The sequence below is a fragment of the Leucoraja erinacea genome, chromosome 1, assembly GCF_028641065.1.
Source record: "Leucoraja erinacea ecotype New England chromosome 1, Leri_hhj_1, whole genome shotgun sequence".
Classification (NCBI taxonomy): domain Eukaryota; kingdom Metazoa; phylum Chordata; class Chondrichthyes; order Rajiformes; family Rajidae; genus Leucoraja; species Leucoraja erinaceus.
The window spans coordinates 111,423,874-111,441,128 of NC_073377.1; the positions used below are offsets into that span (position 1 = coordinate 111,423,874).

At 47.6% G+C, this 17,255-nt stretch overlaps 1 protein-coding gene across 8 annotated transcripts in view; it reads right to left on the bottom strand.

Moving 5' to 3' along the window:
* The window catches only part of LOC129700757 (PDZ and LIM domain protein 5-like), a 214,609-nt gene that overhangs the window by 38,861 nt on the left and 158,493 nt on the right, over positions 1 to 17,255 (bottom strand). For 7 of the 8 annotated variants that reach the window (XM_055641485.1, XM_055641479.1, XM_055641470.1 and 4 more), the window contains 4 exons: positions 13,331 to 13,366; positions 7,032 to 7,214; positions 6,282 to 6,410; positions 1,250 to 1,378 (listed from right to left, as the gene is read on the bottom strand). In XM_055641485.1, the coding sequence (XP_055497460.1) occupies positions 1,250 to 1,378; positions 6,282 to 6,410; positions 7,032 to 7,214; positions 13,331 to 13,366 (477 nt within the window). The remainder of the gene's footprint in view (positions 1 to 1,249; positions 1,379 to 6,281; positions 6,411 to 7,031; positions 7,215 to 13,330; positions 13,367 to 17,255) is intronic. The other variant, XM_055641452.1, reaches the window with a different exon arrangement.

Genomic DNA, 17,255 nt, shown 5'->3' on the forward strand with positions numbered 1-17,255 from the left:
AAAGATCTGCCCCTCCCTCACATAACCTGTACTTCAAAGAGTTAACCTTCATGTCATGTTCAGTCCAGTTTATTATGTCATGTGCCCCAAGCTGCAATGATAAGTTTTTGTTGTGTCCAATCCAGTCAAAGAAAAGACTATACATGATTACAGTCAAGCCATCCTCAGCATACCGGTAACATATCCAAACATTTTAACTCCACTACCCATTCCCACACTGACCTTACTGTTCTGGGCCTTCTCCACCACCAGAGTGAGGCCACATGCAAATTGGAGGAACAGCACCTCATATTTTGCTTGGGCAGCTTACACCCCAGGGGTATGAACATTGTTTTCTCTAATATCAAGTAACCCTTGCATTCCCTCTCTCTCCATATCCCCCCCCCCCCCTCCCCCAGTCGTATTTGCTAGTTTCACTGTTTGTATCCTTTCGTTATCACCTGTTACACAGCCAACAATGAACCATTGTGGGCTCCATCTTTCCTTTGTCAATGATGTGTTCTATACCGTCTCCTACCTCTAGATTTGCAAGCCTGTCCTTTATTGAGAGAGCGTACAGCTCCATACACAGGGTTTCACTGAGTCAAAAACCGTTCCATTTATCTGCTCCACTTTTATTCAGAGAATCATCGAGTTTGTCAGCGTGGAAACAGGCCGTTTGGCCCAATCCCCACACTGACCAACATGCCCCACTCGTCCCACCTACCTATGTTTGGCTCACATCCCTCTAAATCTATCCTATCCAATGTACCTGTCCAAATGTTTCTCAAAAGTTGCGATGGTCCCTACCTCAACTATCGTTCCACACACCCACCATTCTTTGTGTGCAAAAGTTACACCCTCAGATTCCTATTAAATTCTTCCCCTTCACCTTAAGACTATGTCCTCTAGTTCTGGATTCCCCTACTCTGGGCAAGAGACTCTACCCGATCTATTCCTCTCATGATTTTATACATCACTATGAGATCACACCTCATCCTTCTGTTCTCCAAGGTATAGAGTCCCAGCCTGCTCAACCTCTCCCTGCAGCTCAGCCCCTTGAGTCCTGGCAACAACCCGTGCAACTGCTCTGCACCTTCCTGCTTTGATCGGACTTTATCGTGCACCTTTTACCCTTATCTGCATACTGAGGCCGGCTTTATGAGGACATATGGTTACTTGAGAATGCTCTTTCCACCAGCTCCCAACATATTTGCAAAGGCAGCGTTGTATCACAAGGCGGAAGAAGCAAGATAATGATCAACACTACCTCGCTTTTGCGATCTTTACGGCAGAAAGAGAGGCAATGTGGGCATTGGCCCTTGGGTCACGGCAGAGTGGAGGTGGGTGCGGAGCACCCTTGGGTAAAGCATCTAAAGGATTGTCCAAGCAGATCCTTCTGAAGGGATGAAAAGAAAGAGACGAAGGATAGGCAGAGAGAAAATGAGACAGAATACACAACATGTATAAATGTAACACCAGTTTGGGATATGCATCCAAATTCACGCACTTAGAAGATGCATTTGATTTACTTTAGACTTTATAGACACAGCGATTGTAGAAACAGGCTCTTCGGCTCACCGCGTACCCGGATTGCTGCTCACCCCGTACAGCAATCACCCCGCTAGACACTGACACTGTCCTACACACTCGGGACAATTTATACAGAAACCAATTCACCTATAAACCTGGACATCTTTGGAGTTTGGGAGGAAACCAGAGCTCCCGATAACCCCCGCGGTCACAGGCAGAACTTACTAACTCCATACAGACAGCACCTGTAGTCAGGATTGAACCTGACGTCTCTGGCGTTGTAAGGCAACAGCTCTTTCGCTGCGCCACCGTGCCACCTTGACATCTGGGAGAGTCCAGTCTCTATGTTGTTCAATACGTTGGGCGCAGTGATGATAATTATTGGGCAATTTTGAAACATAGAACAGTACAGCAGAGGACAGGCCCTTCAGCCCACAATGTCTGTGCTAAACATGATGCATACCAACTCTTATCTACCTGCACATAATCCATATCCCTCATTACCCTGCATAGCCACGTGGCTATCTAAATGCCTCTTAAATGCCACAATCATATCTGCCTCCACCACCACCCCTTGGCAGCACGTTCCAGGCACTCACCACTCTCTGTGTAAAAACACTTGCCCCACACATCTCCTTTAAACTTTGCCCTTTTCACCGTAAAGCTATCTCCTCTAGCATTTGATTTTTTTTCACCCATGGGCAAAAAGGTTCTGACTATCTACACTTTTCTATACCTCTCCTTATTTTATTTACTTATTTTATTAACCTGATAGGTCTACGGCGATCCAGAGAAAACATTTTAGAAACATAGAAACATAGAAATTAGGTGCAGGAGTAGGCCATTCGGCCCTTCGAGCCTGCACCGCCATTCAATATGATCATGGCTGATCATCCAACTCAGTATCCCGTACCTGCCTTCTCTCCATACCCTCTGATCCCCTTAGCCACAAGGGTCACATCTAACTCCCTCTTAAATATAGCCAATGAACTGGCCTCGACTACCCTCTGTGGCAGAGAGTTCCAGAGATTCACCATGATGAAAAAAGTTCTTCTCATCTCGGTTTTAAAGGATTTCCCCCTTATCCTTAAGCTGTGACTCCTTGTCCTGGACTTCCCCAACATCGGGAGCAATCTTCCTGCATCTAGCCTGTCCAACCCCTTAAGAATTTTGTAAGTTTCTATAAGATTCCCTCTCAATCTCCTAAATTCTAGAGAGTATAAACCAAGTCTATCCAGTCTTTCTTGATAAGACAGTCCTGACATCCCAGGAATCAGTCTGGTGAACCTTCTCTGCACTCCCTCTATGGCAATAATGTCCTTCCTCAGATTTGGAGACCAAAACTGTACGTTTTAAAACAAGAAAGACACTTGCCCTCTGGTTGTCTCAGCCTCTTATCGCAAATCTACGTCGATAAGGCATGGGATCTGAATTAGGTAACTCGGCCTCTTAAGTCTTCCAACATTCAATCAGGGCTGATCTACGTTTCCCTCTTATCCCCATTCTCCTGCCTTCTTCCCAAAGTCTTTGACGTCCCTACTAATCAAGAACATATCAATCTCTGCTTTAAAGATACCCAATGACTTGGCCTCCACCGCTGTCTGTGGCAATGAATTCCCAAGATTCACCACCCCCTATCTGAAGAAATTCCACACATGAGTTTCTACCATCATCGATGTGGCTTGTTCGGAACAAAACACGGCCCACACCCCTAGGTCACAATTCATCAGGTGGATCAGAAACATCTTTATACGGTGCTCCTCATTTGAAATACGGGATTAAATTGGCATGGTGGTGCAGCAGTGGAGTTGCTGCCTTACAGCACCAGAGACCCAGGTTCGATCCTGACTACGGGTGCTGTTTGTATGGAGTTTGCACGTTCCCCCTTGACTGTGTGGGTTTTCTCCGGGTGCTCCAGTTTCCTCCCATATCCCAAAGACATGCAGACACGCAGTTGCTGCCTCAAAAAGGCTGGCAGTATCATCAAAGACCCACACCATCCTGGCCACACACTCATCTCCCTGCTACCTTCAGGTTAGAAGGTACAGGAGCCTGAAGACTGCAACAACCAGGTTCGGGAATAGCTACTTCCCCTCAGCCATCAGGCTATTAAACCTGGCTCGAACAAAACTCTGAACATTAATAACCCATTATCTGTTATTTGCACTTTATCAGTTTAATTATTCATGTGTGTATATAGTTATATAATGGTATATGGACACACTGATCTGCTTTGTAGTCAATGCCTACTATGTTCTGTTGTGCTGAAGCAAAGCAAGAATTTCATTGTCTTATCAGGGACTCATGACACTAAACTCACTTGACTGGACTTGACTTGACGTTGGTAAAATTGTAAATTGTCCCTAGTGTGTAGGATAGCGCTAGTGTACAGGGTGATCGCTGGTCAGCAAGGTGGGCCAAAGGGCCTGTTTTGCGGTGCTGTATCTCTAAAGTCTAAAGTAAAGCAACAATGATGATTTTCAATCACTGCGGGCAATACTTATCAGTGGAGGCAACACATCAGTCGATTGACTGGTCAACAGCTGGTGTGGTGTAACTCTTCTAAAAGTTGTGTTTAGATTTTAGAGACAATTTTACAATTTACAGAGGGCAATTAACCTATAAACTTGCATATCTTTGGAATGTGGGAGGAATCCGGAGCACCCGGAGAAAACCCACGCAGTCACAGGGAGAACTCTGTACAGACTGCACTGGTAGTCCGGATCGACCCCGGGTCTCTGGCGCTGTAAGGCAGCAACTCTACCGCTGTGCTGCTGTGTGTGCCACCCTGCTGGTTTATCTGTTTCCCTGTCGATCCTCTGCAATAACTGCTCATCTGGAAAGGGTGCAGAGAAAATCTATAGGATGTCGCTCTGACTCCAGATTCTGAGTTATCGGGAGAGGTTGGTCGGGCTACAGCTTTATTCCTTGGAGCGCGGGAGGCTGAGGGGTTGGTTTATAGAGGTGCATAACATCATGAGTGGATTAGATAGGGTAGGTGCACAGTCTTTTACCCAGAGTAGGGTAATCAAGAACAAGAGGACATAAGTTTAAGGTGAGGGGGGGAAGGTTTTAATATGAACTTCTTTACACAAAGGGTGGTGGGTGTATGGAACAAGCTGCCACAGGAGTTAGTTGTGGCTGGGACTATCACAACGATCAAAAAACATTTGGACGGGTGCATGGATAGGATCAGTTTAAAGGGATATGGGCCAAATGCAGGCAGGTGGGACTAGTGTAGGTGGGGCATGTTGGTCAGTGAGACTTGCACAATTTTAAAGATATGTGAAGGCAGGTTTTTTACCCAGAGAGCAGTGGGGGCCTGAAATGCCAGGGGTGCTGATGGAGACGGACATGATAGGGGTGTTTCAGAGGCTTTTAGATTGGCTTTACATGGATGTGCAGGGGAAGGAGGAATATGGACCAAGGGCAGGCAGATGAGATTAGTTTATCTTGGCATCATGTTCACCAATTACTGTTAAAACTTGTGCTACAACACCAGGATAAACACTCAACCAAGAAAACCAAACTTAATGCCAAAGCAGAATCTAAATTGTGGCACGGTGGCGCAGCGGTAGAGCTACTGCCTTACAGCACCAGAGACCCCGGTTCGATCCTGACTACGGGTGCTGTCTGTACAGAGTTTGTACATTCTCTCCCCGTGACCTGCGTGGGTTTTTTCCAAGATGTCCCGTTTCCTCCCACACTCCAAAGACATACATGTTTGTAGATTAATTGGCTTGGTATAAATGTAAGACAGTGTGCGGGGATCGCCGGTCGGTGCGGACTGGGTGGGCCAAAGGGCCTGTTTCCATGCCGGATCTCTAAAACTAAAATTAAAATTAACGTCATATTCAGTAATAAACTACCGACATGTGAACAAACAACGAGATAAATGTTTAATCAAGAAACCCAATCCCACAAGAGAATCTAAAATGTTTTTACACATTTACACTATGGGACAACTTTAAACTAGGCATGTAGATGCCAGTATATCATTGGGGCTATCAAGTGGGCTCCTCCCTTCACTGTTGGGTGTTTCCTTGAGTTAGGCACACGACACCTCGGGAAGGCTCAACAGTGAGTTCTGGAGTCCCAGAACCACCCCATGAAGAAGTCCGAAACATAGAAACATAGAAAATAGGTGCAGGAGTAGGCCATTCGGCCCGTCGAGCCTGCACCTCCATTCAATATGATCATGGCTGATCATCCAACTCAATATCCTGTACCTGCCTTCTCTCCATACCCCCTGATCCCTTTAGCCACGAGGGCCACATCTAACTCCCTCTTAAATATAGCCAATGAACAAGCCTCAACTATCTTCTGTGGCAGTGAATTCCACAGATTCACTACTCTCTGTGTGAAAAATGTTTTCCTCATCTCGGTCCTAAAAGATTTCCCCTTTATCCTTAAACTGTGACACCTTGTTCTGGACTTCAACAACATCGGGAACAATCTATCTGCATCTAGCCTGTCCAACCCCTTAAGAATTTTGTAAGTTTCTATAAGATTCCCCCTCAATCTTCTAAATTCTAGCGAATACAAGCCGAGTCTATCCAGGCTTTCCAACATGAAGAAGCGTCTTGAACAGAAACATCACCTATTCCTTTTCTCCAGAGATGCTGCCTGAACTGCTGAGTTACTCCTGCATTTTGTGTCTATCTTCGGTGTAAACCAGCATCTGCAGTTCCTTCCTACACCCTAGCTTTTTTTAACTAAATGAAGAAAATCATGACTTTTTCGACTTCAAATGGTTGATGTATCTGTACCGAAGAGAAGGTGGTGTTGAGAGATAGCAGGAATGAGACAGGCCGGTAGATGGGCTGATTGGTGCCGGTGAGGATAGAGCAGCTGAAGCAGGCACGGAATATTTGCCTTCATTCCTATCGGAAGGCAAACTTCCAAAGCAGACGACATTGGAACGACATTGGAACGTGAGAAGAGGAGAAAAAGAAGACTTTTAGAAACATTTTTTTCAAGCATACTACCAAACTTAACACATGTTTTGAATATAAGCATCAGTGTTGCAGATGTCTTGCATGTAAAGGGAACCTCATGTTCAGGAAATTCAGATCTGGATAATTGGTTCCTGCAGTCATAAGAGTCATATAGCACAGAAACAGGCCCTTCGGCCCAACTTGTCCATGCCAACCATGATGCCACATTTAAGCTTGTCGCCATTTGCCCACGTTTGGTCCACATCACACTTGAGGTCAATGTGGAACCAGGGTCTCCGGCGCTGAGCCAGTAGCTCTGCCAACTATATATCTAAGGCTTACATCTTTACCCCAAATCTGACCTTATCCAACGCCCGTTTGTTCCCTTTTTACCTCTAGTCAGTGTCACTTACGCCACGCATCCGCTGTTCAAACCTCATTCTCCCCTGTATCCACCTATCACTCGCTTGGCGTTCTGCTGCCCCAACATCTCTCTGTGCTGCCCCCACCCTCCTCACACCCATTAACCATGCTACACAGGGCCGGGTACAATGCAAGCAGATCCCAGGGCTCATCCTGTACCTCTCCACGGTGGTGCCTCGACCAGCAGGGCTCAGCCCAGAGTCCGGGCCGGTGGGCGTAAGGTCTTCTTCGCCAGTCTGGGTGGCGACCGTGCATACGGGAGAGGCTCGGGTGTCAGGCTCGCCGGCTGTCGCCTTGGTAACCGGCCGGCCCATGGGAGAGGCCTCCGTGATCTCCAACGTGCTTTCACGGACAAAGAGGGATAGTCAAGTCATTCTGTGGAAGAGTGGGGTTGCTGTGGCAGAGGGGTGGGGGTGAGGGTGGGTGTGAGGGTGGGCGTGGGCGTGGGGGTGAGCGTGAGCGTGGCGTGGGGGGTGAGTGCACGGTTACTTTCCCACATCAACTGAGAAGCACTTCCAACAGGAAGAATGTAACGGCTTCAATGAGTGAGTGAGTGAGTGAGTGAGTGAGTGAGTGAGTGAGTGAGTGAGTGAGTGAGTGAGTGAGGGGGAGGGGGAAGCATGATTAGTACAGGAGGGAGAGAGGAATAGAAGGAAGATTTAGATTGAAGTATTTAGTGGAGGAGGGAGAGAGAGTTAGAAGGAACTGTTAAATAAAACGGATGCGTACAAGAGGGATAGAAGGAGGGTTAGAAGGAAGAGTTCAATAAAAATGATTAGTGCAGGAGGGAGAGAAGGATAGAATGAAGAGTTAAATAAAACCTAGCAGACACATGATTTGCTTGCAGGCTAAATGAAAATGTGTTCCAATAAGGATGGGTAAGCGGGCTCTCACCATCGACGGCACCACTGTCTCCCCATCTCCCCAGGCCCGCAACCTTGGCATGATCTTTGATTCCACCCTCTCCCTTGAGCCTCACATCCGCCATGTCATTAAAACCTTCTTTCATCTCCGCAACATCGCCAAACTCAGACACTCTCTCACACCTCCCACTGCTGAAAGACTCATCCATGCCTTCATCTCCTCCCGACTGGACTATTGCAACTCGCTTCTCCTTGGCATCAGCTCCACCTACATCAACCGACTCCAACTGGTCCAGAACGCAGCCGCCCGACTCATCACCCACACCAAATCCTGGCATCACATCACTCCAGTCCTCAAACAACTTCACTGGCTTCCCATCTCCCACCGGATCACCTACAAAATCCTGGTCCTCACCTACAAAGCTCTCCACCATCTGTCCCCCCCATATTTCACTGACCTCCTCTCCCCCTACCAACCCTCACGGTCCCTCAGATCCACATCAGCCGGTCTCCTCTCCATCCACAAGTCCAACCTCCGCAGTTTTGGGGACAGAGCTTTCTCCAGGGCAGCTCCCAGGCTCTGGAACTCCCTCCCCCAACTGATCCGCAATTCCGTGTCCCTCACCATCTTCCAGTCTCGCCTCAAGACCCATCTCTTCACCTCTGCCTATCCTTAGCCCCACGTCCCCCTCCCTTTTCATCTGTGCATTAATTGCCTCATATTGTGTTTTGTATTGAATTCTGTCTTCACTTTGTGTACTAGTCATGTCTCTATTATTTATTTCATTCCCCTTACTTTTTTTCCTCTACCTGCTAAATTTTTGTAAGGTGTCCTTGAGACTCTTGAAAGGCGCCCATAAATAAAATTTATTATTATTATTATTATCAAAATGTAGCGTGTGTACGCCAACAATCAGTGGTAGGTGTTAAACTATGGGTGTGAGTAGCACTGCACCAACTAGAGAGCGGTCCTGAGCTACCATCTACCTCATTGGAGACGCTCGGATTCTCCCAGTCCATCATACAAACCAACCCCGCTTCCACTGACTCGATCTATCACTCCAAACCATAGCTTCCAGTTGTTAAAGTCCTCTCTTAATGTCAATAAGTCACTTTATTTAATTGAGCCATAGAAACATAGACAATAGGCGCAGGAGTAGGCCATTCGGCCCTTCGAGCCAGCACCGCCATTCAACATGATCATGGCTGATCATCCACAATCAGATACCCAGATCCTGCTTCTCCACCCATATCCCTTGACTCCATTAGCCCTAAGAGCTAAATGTAACTTTCTTAAACATCCAGTGAATTGGCCCCCACTGCCTTCTGTGGCAGAGAATTCCACTCTGTGGCAGAGAATTCCACTCTGTGGCAGAGAATATCCTGTGGTTGGAATTGTCACCTTCATTGAAATTCTTTAGCTGTGACCAAGATCAGCCATCAGCCATCCACGATGAACTCAGGTGAGAAATAATTATTAAAACTTAAATGCCATTTTGTAGCTTTATATTTTTCAATAGTCACACTTGGCGCTAAATTATGAATTTTAGTTTAGAGATACTGCTGCACAAAAAACAGGCCCTTCGGCCCATCGAGTCCACGGGCTATCGATCATCCGTTCACACTAGTTCTATGTTATCCCACTTTCTCATCCACTCCCTACACACTATGGGAAATTCTGCAGAGGTCAATTAACCTGCATCTAACGTACGTACCTAACGTATGTCTTTGGTTTGTGGGGTGAAACCAGGGCACCCGGAGGAAACCCACACGATCACTGAAAGGACGTGCGAACTCCACACACACAGACAGAGATATGTGGTGCAATGTTTTAACACAGAGGATGATGAGTGCTTGGAATGTGCTGCTAGGGGTGGTGGTGGAGGCAGGTACGATAATGGCGTTCAAGAGACCTTTGTATAGATACTTGGATATGCAGGGAATGGAGGGATATGGATCATGTGCAGGCAGCTAACAGTTGGTCATGGCATCATATTCAGCACAGACATTGTGGGCCGAAGGCCCTGCTTTGGGCTTCACTGTTCTATGTTGTATGGTCTATGTATCTGTACTTTGTGGAGCAGCATTGATATTATATGCTGCCAGCAGAGGGTGCCGTTGCTCAGCTCCTGTGAACAGACACAAACCAACGCGGCAATTGCTCAACACCGCCCCCTGGTGCTGAGAAGGAGCATGTGCAATGGAAATGTCAAACATCTACCTGTCCTGAGTCGTGACTTTCTAATTATCGACCTGAATTTTTGCTTTAAGGGCTTTGATTCTTTAGAATATCAAGTGTGCAATATTCAAGTAGATCAATGTTCATACTGAAGGTGGACACAAAATGCTGGAGTAACTCAGCGGGACAGGCAGTATCTCTGGAGGAAATGGGTGACGTTTTGGGTCGAGACCCTTCTTCAGGGGAGTGGGCGGGACAGAGATAGAATGTAGTCGGAGGCAGTAAGACTGGTGGGAGAACTGGGAAGGGGGAGGGGATGGAGAGAGAGGGAAAGCAAGGGCTATTTGAAGATAGAGAAGTCAATGTTCATACCGCTAGTGTGTAAGTTATCCCAGTGAAATATGAGGTGCTGTTCCTCCAATTTGTGCTGAGCCTCACTCTTACAATGAAGGAGGCCCAGGACAGAAAGGTCAGATTGGGAATGGGAGGAGGAGTTAAAGTTCTGAGCAACTGGGAGATCAGGTTGGTTAAGGCGGACTGAGCGGGGGTGTTCAGCGAAACGATCGCCGAGCCTACGCTTGGTCTCGCTGATGTAGAGGTTGACACCTGGAACAGCGGATGCAGTAGATGAGGTTGGAGGAGGTGCAAGTGAACCTCTGCCTCACCTGGAAAGATTATCGGGGGATGGAGTCGAGGAGGGAGGTAAAGGGACAGGTGTTGAATCTCCTGCGGTTGCAGGGGAAAGTACCTGGGGAGGGGGTGGTTTGGGTGGGAAGGGACGAGTTGACATAGGAGTTGCAGAAGGAACGGTCTCTGCGGAAAGCAGAAAGGGGTGGAGATGGGAAGATGTGGCCAGTAGTGGGATCCCGTTGGAGGTGGCAAAAGTGTTGGAGGATTATCTGCTGTATCTGACGGCTGATGGGGTGGAAGGTGAGGACAAGGGGGACTCTGTCCTTGTTACAAATGGGGGCACGGGGAGCAAGGGCAGAGCTGCGGGATATCGAGGAGACCCTAATGAGAGCCTCATCTATAATGGAAGAGGGGAACCCCCGTTTCCTAAAGAATGAGGACGTCTCCGATGATCTATGGAAAACCTCATCCTGGGCGCAGATGCGGTTTAGACGGAGGAATTGGGAGTAGGGGATAGTCTTTACAGGAAGTAGGGTGGGAATAAGTGTAGTCTAGATAGCTATGGGAGTCAGTAGGTTTGTAGTAGATGTCGGTCAAAAGTCTGTCTCCTGTGATGTAGACGGTGAGATACAGAAATGGTAGGGAAATCGGAGATGGTCCAAGTGAATTTGAATGCAGTATGGAAATTGGTGAAGTTAATGAAGTCAGTGAGTTCTGCATGGGTGCAGGAGGCATAGAGGGAGTACACAGAAGGTTCACCAGACTGATTCCTGGGATGTCAGGACTTTCATATGAAGAAAGACTGGATAGACTCGGTTTGTACTCGCTAGAATTTAGAAGATTGAGGGGGGATCTTATAGAAACTTACAAAATTCTTAAGGAGTTGGACAGGCTTGATGCAGGAAGATTGTTCCCGATGTTGGGGAAGTCCAGAACAAGGGGTCACAGTTTAAGGATAAGGGGGAAATCTTATAGGACCGAGATGAGGAAAACCTTTTTCACACAGAGAGTGGTGAATCTCTGGAATTCTCTGCCGCAGAAGGTAGTTGAGGCCAGTTCATTGGCTATATTTAAGAGGGAGTTAGATGTGGCCCTTGTGGCTAAAGGGATCAGGGGGTATGGAGAGAAGGCAGGAACAGGATACTGAGTTGGATGATCAGCCATGATCATATTGAATGGCGGTGCAGGCTCGAAGGGCTGAATGGCCTACTCCTGCACCTATTTTCTATGTTTCTATGTTCCTCCAATTTGCATTTGGCCTCACTCTGATTTCTCACTATCGATTTCTCCCCCTCTCACTCTCCCCGACCCTTCCCCACACCAGTCGTTGTACTAGTTTCACTGTCGTCCCGGTGAGTTTCATTGTCTGCACTCGTTCTCACCTCGCCCACAGCTAACAATGGGCCACCTCCTCTATCATCGTTACTTTGTTGCATATCTTTCATTCATTTGTTCTGTATCTCTCTGCATCTCTCATTTCCCTTTCCCCCAACTCTCAGTCTGAAGAAGGATAGTGACCCGAAACGTCACCGATTACTTTTCTCCAGAGTCTGGCCCGCTGAATTACTCCAGCTTTTTGTGTCAATCTTCAGTTTAAACCAGCATCCGCAGTTCTTTCCTACACGTATTTGTGTAACTTCTTAATTGTACTCATGTATGGTATTTGACGGGATAGCACGCAAAGCACAGTCTTTCACTGTACATTGGTACATGCGACAATTAAACGGCAGTACCTCCAGTAACTATTCACCTTGAACTATTGACCGATGCCCTTGTCACGAACAATCACTACCTAGCTCTCATACTTTTGTGTTTTGCTCAAGACTTCAGTATCTGCAGTTTCTTGTGTCTTCCATTATTAAGGTTTGTTTAGTTTATTGTCACATGTACCTTGCTTTTGTCGCATGTTAACCAGTCAGCAGAAAGACAAAACATGATTACAATCGATCTATTTACAGTGTATAGATGCATGATAAGGGAATAACGTTTAGTGCAAGGTAAAGCTGGAAAATGTCCAATCAAGGATAGTCCGAGGGTCACCAAAGTGGTAGATAGTAGTTCAGCACTGCTCTCTGGATGTGGTAGGATGATTCAGTTGCCTGATAACAGCTGGGAAGAAACTGTCCCTGAATCTGGAGGTAGGTGTGCGTTTTCACACTTCTGTACCTTTTGCCTGATGGAAGAGTGGAGACGAGGGAGTGGCCAGGGTGCGATTCTTCCTTGAGTTTCTCGTCCTTAAGTTATTGTTACCTCTCTGACTCCTCTCAACTAGAGAGCAGTCCTGACCTCCCATCAACCCATCGAGACACTCGGACTGTCTTGAATCAGACTTTACTGGACTTTATCTTGCGCTAAATGCTATTCTCTTTATCCTGCATCTGTACACTGTGGACGGCTCGATTGTAATCATGTGTAGTCTTTCCGCTGACTGGACAGCATGCAACAAAAAAGCTTGTACACGTGACAATAATAGACTAACCTGAACTAAACTGTTCCATTAAACTAACAGTCTGACGAAGGGTCTCGACCCGAAACGTCACATAATCCTTCGCTCCATAGATGCTGCCTTACCCGCATTTTTGTCTACCTTCGATTTTTCCAGCATCTGCACTTCTTTCTTAACCATTAAACTAACAGCTATCTTGTAGGCCTCAGATTGAAATCAGTGATCTGGAACCACCTTCCCACCTCGACAACGCGTACTGGTTATATGTTACATACTCCGTGTGACAGTGAGGTGCTGCAGTGAAAACACACAAGAAGCTGGGACATGTCCCGGGTTTTACCTGCGTCCCGTCTCTCCATTTACATCCTCGTTCTCCCTGTAGGCGTCAGACAAGGGAGGAACAGGAAGATGGAAACATTTTACCAAAGTATGTCCCACTGCATCTCTGCCTACGGACGGTCTGTGTAGGGGAATCCATACATATATCGGCACAAGGAATGGAGATCAGAGATAAAGAGCAGGCAGCGATTGTCTGGCAGTATCGACTGCTGCCATCAGATAAAAACCTCACGGAAAAAGGTGTTCACTGATAATACAGAGCAGATCAAACGCAAGACCTCTGATGTCGAGACAGAAGCTTCGATCTCACCATGGTACCGGAGGTAACTTAACTTTGAGGAATTAAATAAATACATAGTTCAGTACATGACAGTAACAGGTGCTTTAGCCCACAAGGTCTGCGCCAAACATGGTGGATGCCGTTAAACTGATCTCCTCTGCATCCACGTGATCCTTATCCCTCAATCCCCTGCATATCCATGTGCCGATTGAAAAGCCTCTTAAACGCCACTATGGTACCTGCCTCCACCACCGCCCCCTGGCAGAGCGTTCCAGCCACCCACCAGCCTCCGTGTAAAAAACCTGCCGCACACACCTCCTTTAAACGTTTTACACAGAGAGTGGCGGGTGCCCGGAATGCGCTGCCAGGGGTGGAGGGGATAAATGTGTGTTTAAATCCGTGTCTCTCCTTGTGTGCCTTTCAAAACTCGATATTTCTGTGCTGTGAATTATAAAGCTGGTGGGTACCGCATGGAAACAGCCCCTTTATCCCAACCAGCTGAGTTACTCCAGCACTTCGTTTGTGTGTATCTTTGGTATAAACCAGCATCTGCAGTTCATTTTTACACTGCATCTGTGGAGAACATAGATAGATGATGTTTTGGGTCAGGATCAGATTCAGATTCAATTTTAATTGTCATTGTCAGTGTACAGTACAGAGACAACGAAATGCATTTAGCATCTCCCTGGAAGAGCGACATAGCAAACGACATAGATCATTCTACAGGCTGGTTGTAGGGGGGGGGGGGGGGGGGGGGGGAAGCTGGAGAGAGGAAGAGAGGAGAGGCAGGACAGAGCCTGACTGGCTAATAGGTGAACACAGGCGAGGGGTGGAGGCGGGGGAAGGGAGTTTCCAGCGATGCTGCCTGACCCGCTGAGTTCCTCCACCACTTTGTGTTTTTTTGCACAGGATTCGCAGCATCTGCAGCCGCTTGTACACATCTAGGGGCATCCGTCTGGAGATGGGCCGCGACCCAAAACCTCACCCGTCCTTTCTCTCCAGAGATGCTGCCCGACCCGCTGAGATACTCCAGCACTGTGTCAATCTCACCGCACAGGTTATCAAAGGCTCAAGATCCTTCTCAAAATATAAAGTCAATAAAACCAAAACGCTTTGTAGTTAACGCACATTTATTAAAATACAATTTCCAACTGCAACTGGCATATATAGATTAGTATCTATTTAGTATAATACAAATATATTACAGGCTAAACACACGCTTGATGCATCAGCTAGTACTGATGGCAGCTTGAAATTATTTGCTCTTTAATAGACAATCTCTATTCCATCTGAAGAAGAGATTAAAAAAAATAATTTGGAGGTTCCCTCTGCAAATTCCGCGGGGAAGCTTTTGAGTTGCATCTGGACAGTTTTCAGTCCGATCCACCTCTACCCCATTGCAGACATTGCACTTTGCCTGTGGAACAGATGCGCTACAATGCTGAGAACTATATTCTGCACTCTGTATCTTCCCCTTTGTCAGTCGATTGTACACGGGTTTGACGATGGTATTGGTGAATCCTATTACCTGATCTGATTGAAATAGTGTGCAAAACAAAGCTTTTCACTGCACACCAGACAATGATAACCTTAAAATTGAATGTAAAGTCCATAATGCTTGAAGCAGCACTGTAAACATACAGATAATGGCAAAATGGTTGCAGGCAAAGACTACAACCAATCATTTTTTTTTTAATGCTTCTAAGTATTAATATCCAGGAAATTCATTGTACTGAATGAATAGTGAATGAAATGAAATCCAGTTGGTGACAGTAAGATGAATAAATAGGTGACTGTAATGTCAGGGGTTATGGGGAGAAGGCAGGAGAATGGGGTTGAGAGGGAAAGATAGATCAGCCATTATTGAATGGTGGAGTAGACACAATGGACCAAATGGCCTAATTCTGCTACTGTAATTTATGAGCTTACAAAATTATAAAACTGGGCCTAAACCAGTTGATCTGTGAAATACTTGTCCTGAAGCCCAAACGTCCTGCAATCCAAATAGACAGCGGATGCGATGGATTGATGCAAAGCTTGGTGCAGCAAGCCATGAAGGGACTGGAGGGGGGAGACACAAACCAGCCTCTCCCCCCCACCCCCCTCGCAACACCATGCCGATTTGCATGGTGAGTCTTACACTTACACCAACATCACCCCCCCCCCCACCCCCCCTTCCCTCTCCCACACCTCCCGTGAAATAATTAGCGTCAAGCGCACCTATCTCTTGTCCGCGGCTTTCCAGACCCCGTCCCGGGGCATTTCACCAAGTACAAGATGATCTAGGAAGGCCTGTCGTGGTTCTACAGGCCTGGCACCAAACAGTGTCTACTAGTGGGAGCGGGGATCTGCCACACACACTACTTTCAGTAAACAAGGTGGAATCGTGAAAAGAGGGGAGTAGGTCAGCCAGAAATCGAAGCAAATTAGAAGTGAGATCCAAACACAAAGCAGCCCAGCGTGGCTGGCACGGATATCCCGCAGGCCCGCTCTCTCTCCGTGGGTGTCTGCAGTTAGTTTACATTAAGGACGCGGGCAGATACGCCGTGGTGCCAATCCCGCAGCTCGGCGTACTTGGGGCTGTACCGAACAGTCATGGGCTTGGGCCTGTGAGGGAAAGAAAATAGAAGTGACAGAAGAGAGGTTAGGTGGGCTGCATGTGGGAGGCATTACAGGCACACAGGCGAACGGCCGGGGCAGTCTCTGTCTCCGCGACAATGGGCGGTGAGGGGGACTTCTTGTAGCCCTGTGTCCATGCACACGCATGTCTGTATGTGTGTGGCTCTGTGTGGGGTGCCTGGGTCCACGTGCACACGTATGTATGTGTGTGGCTCTGTGCGGCGTGTGAGTCTGTATGAATCTGTATGTCTATGTGCATGTGTTCTGCATGTCCACATATGTGCAGTGTGCGTGTCCGTGTGCGCATTCATCTGTGTGCGTGTCTGCGTGAGTCTCTACATGGTGTGTGTATCTGTTGCACACGTGCACGTGTCCTTGCGTGTGTCCGTATGAATGAGTGTACACGTATATGCGGTCAAGATAGAGAGAGAGAGAGAGAGAGAGAGAGAACAGAGAGAGTGAGAGAGAGAGCGGCAACAAAAGTGGGGAGAGCGAGAGCTGGGGGAGGGGGGAGAGGGGAGAGGGGAGAGACAGCTGGAGGAGTGGGAAGGGAGGTGGCAGACTTTGAGCCTGAGATTTGGGGACAGAGAAGGCCGGAGGAGGGGGGCGAAGGGATGGAAGGGTGGGGAGAGAGAGACAGGGATAGGGGGGGGGGCAGAGAGAGGTTTGTAGGGGGGGGGAGAGAGAGGGACGGAGCTGTGAGGAGAGTGCAGAGGAGTGGGGAGAAAGGGGAGCGAAGCAGTAAGGGCTGGGGGGAGTGGGGAGAGAGAGAGAGATACAAGGTCCACCCCACCTCTGCCCCTTCTCCATTCTTCCTCTCATCTCTTCCCCTGGCTGCCCTTCCCTCACCCTCCCCCCCCCCCCCCCATCTCATTGCCCCTCCCACCTGCCTCTTCATCAAACATCATTTCCTTCACTATCAGTATATCAGCATATAACTTGACTGCATTCCTGACCAGCTAATCTGCTCTACCAAGTATCGATGAACATGTCCAAATTTACTAAGTCACTTAGTCATGGCCCAGGT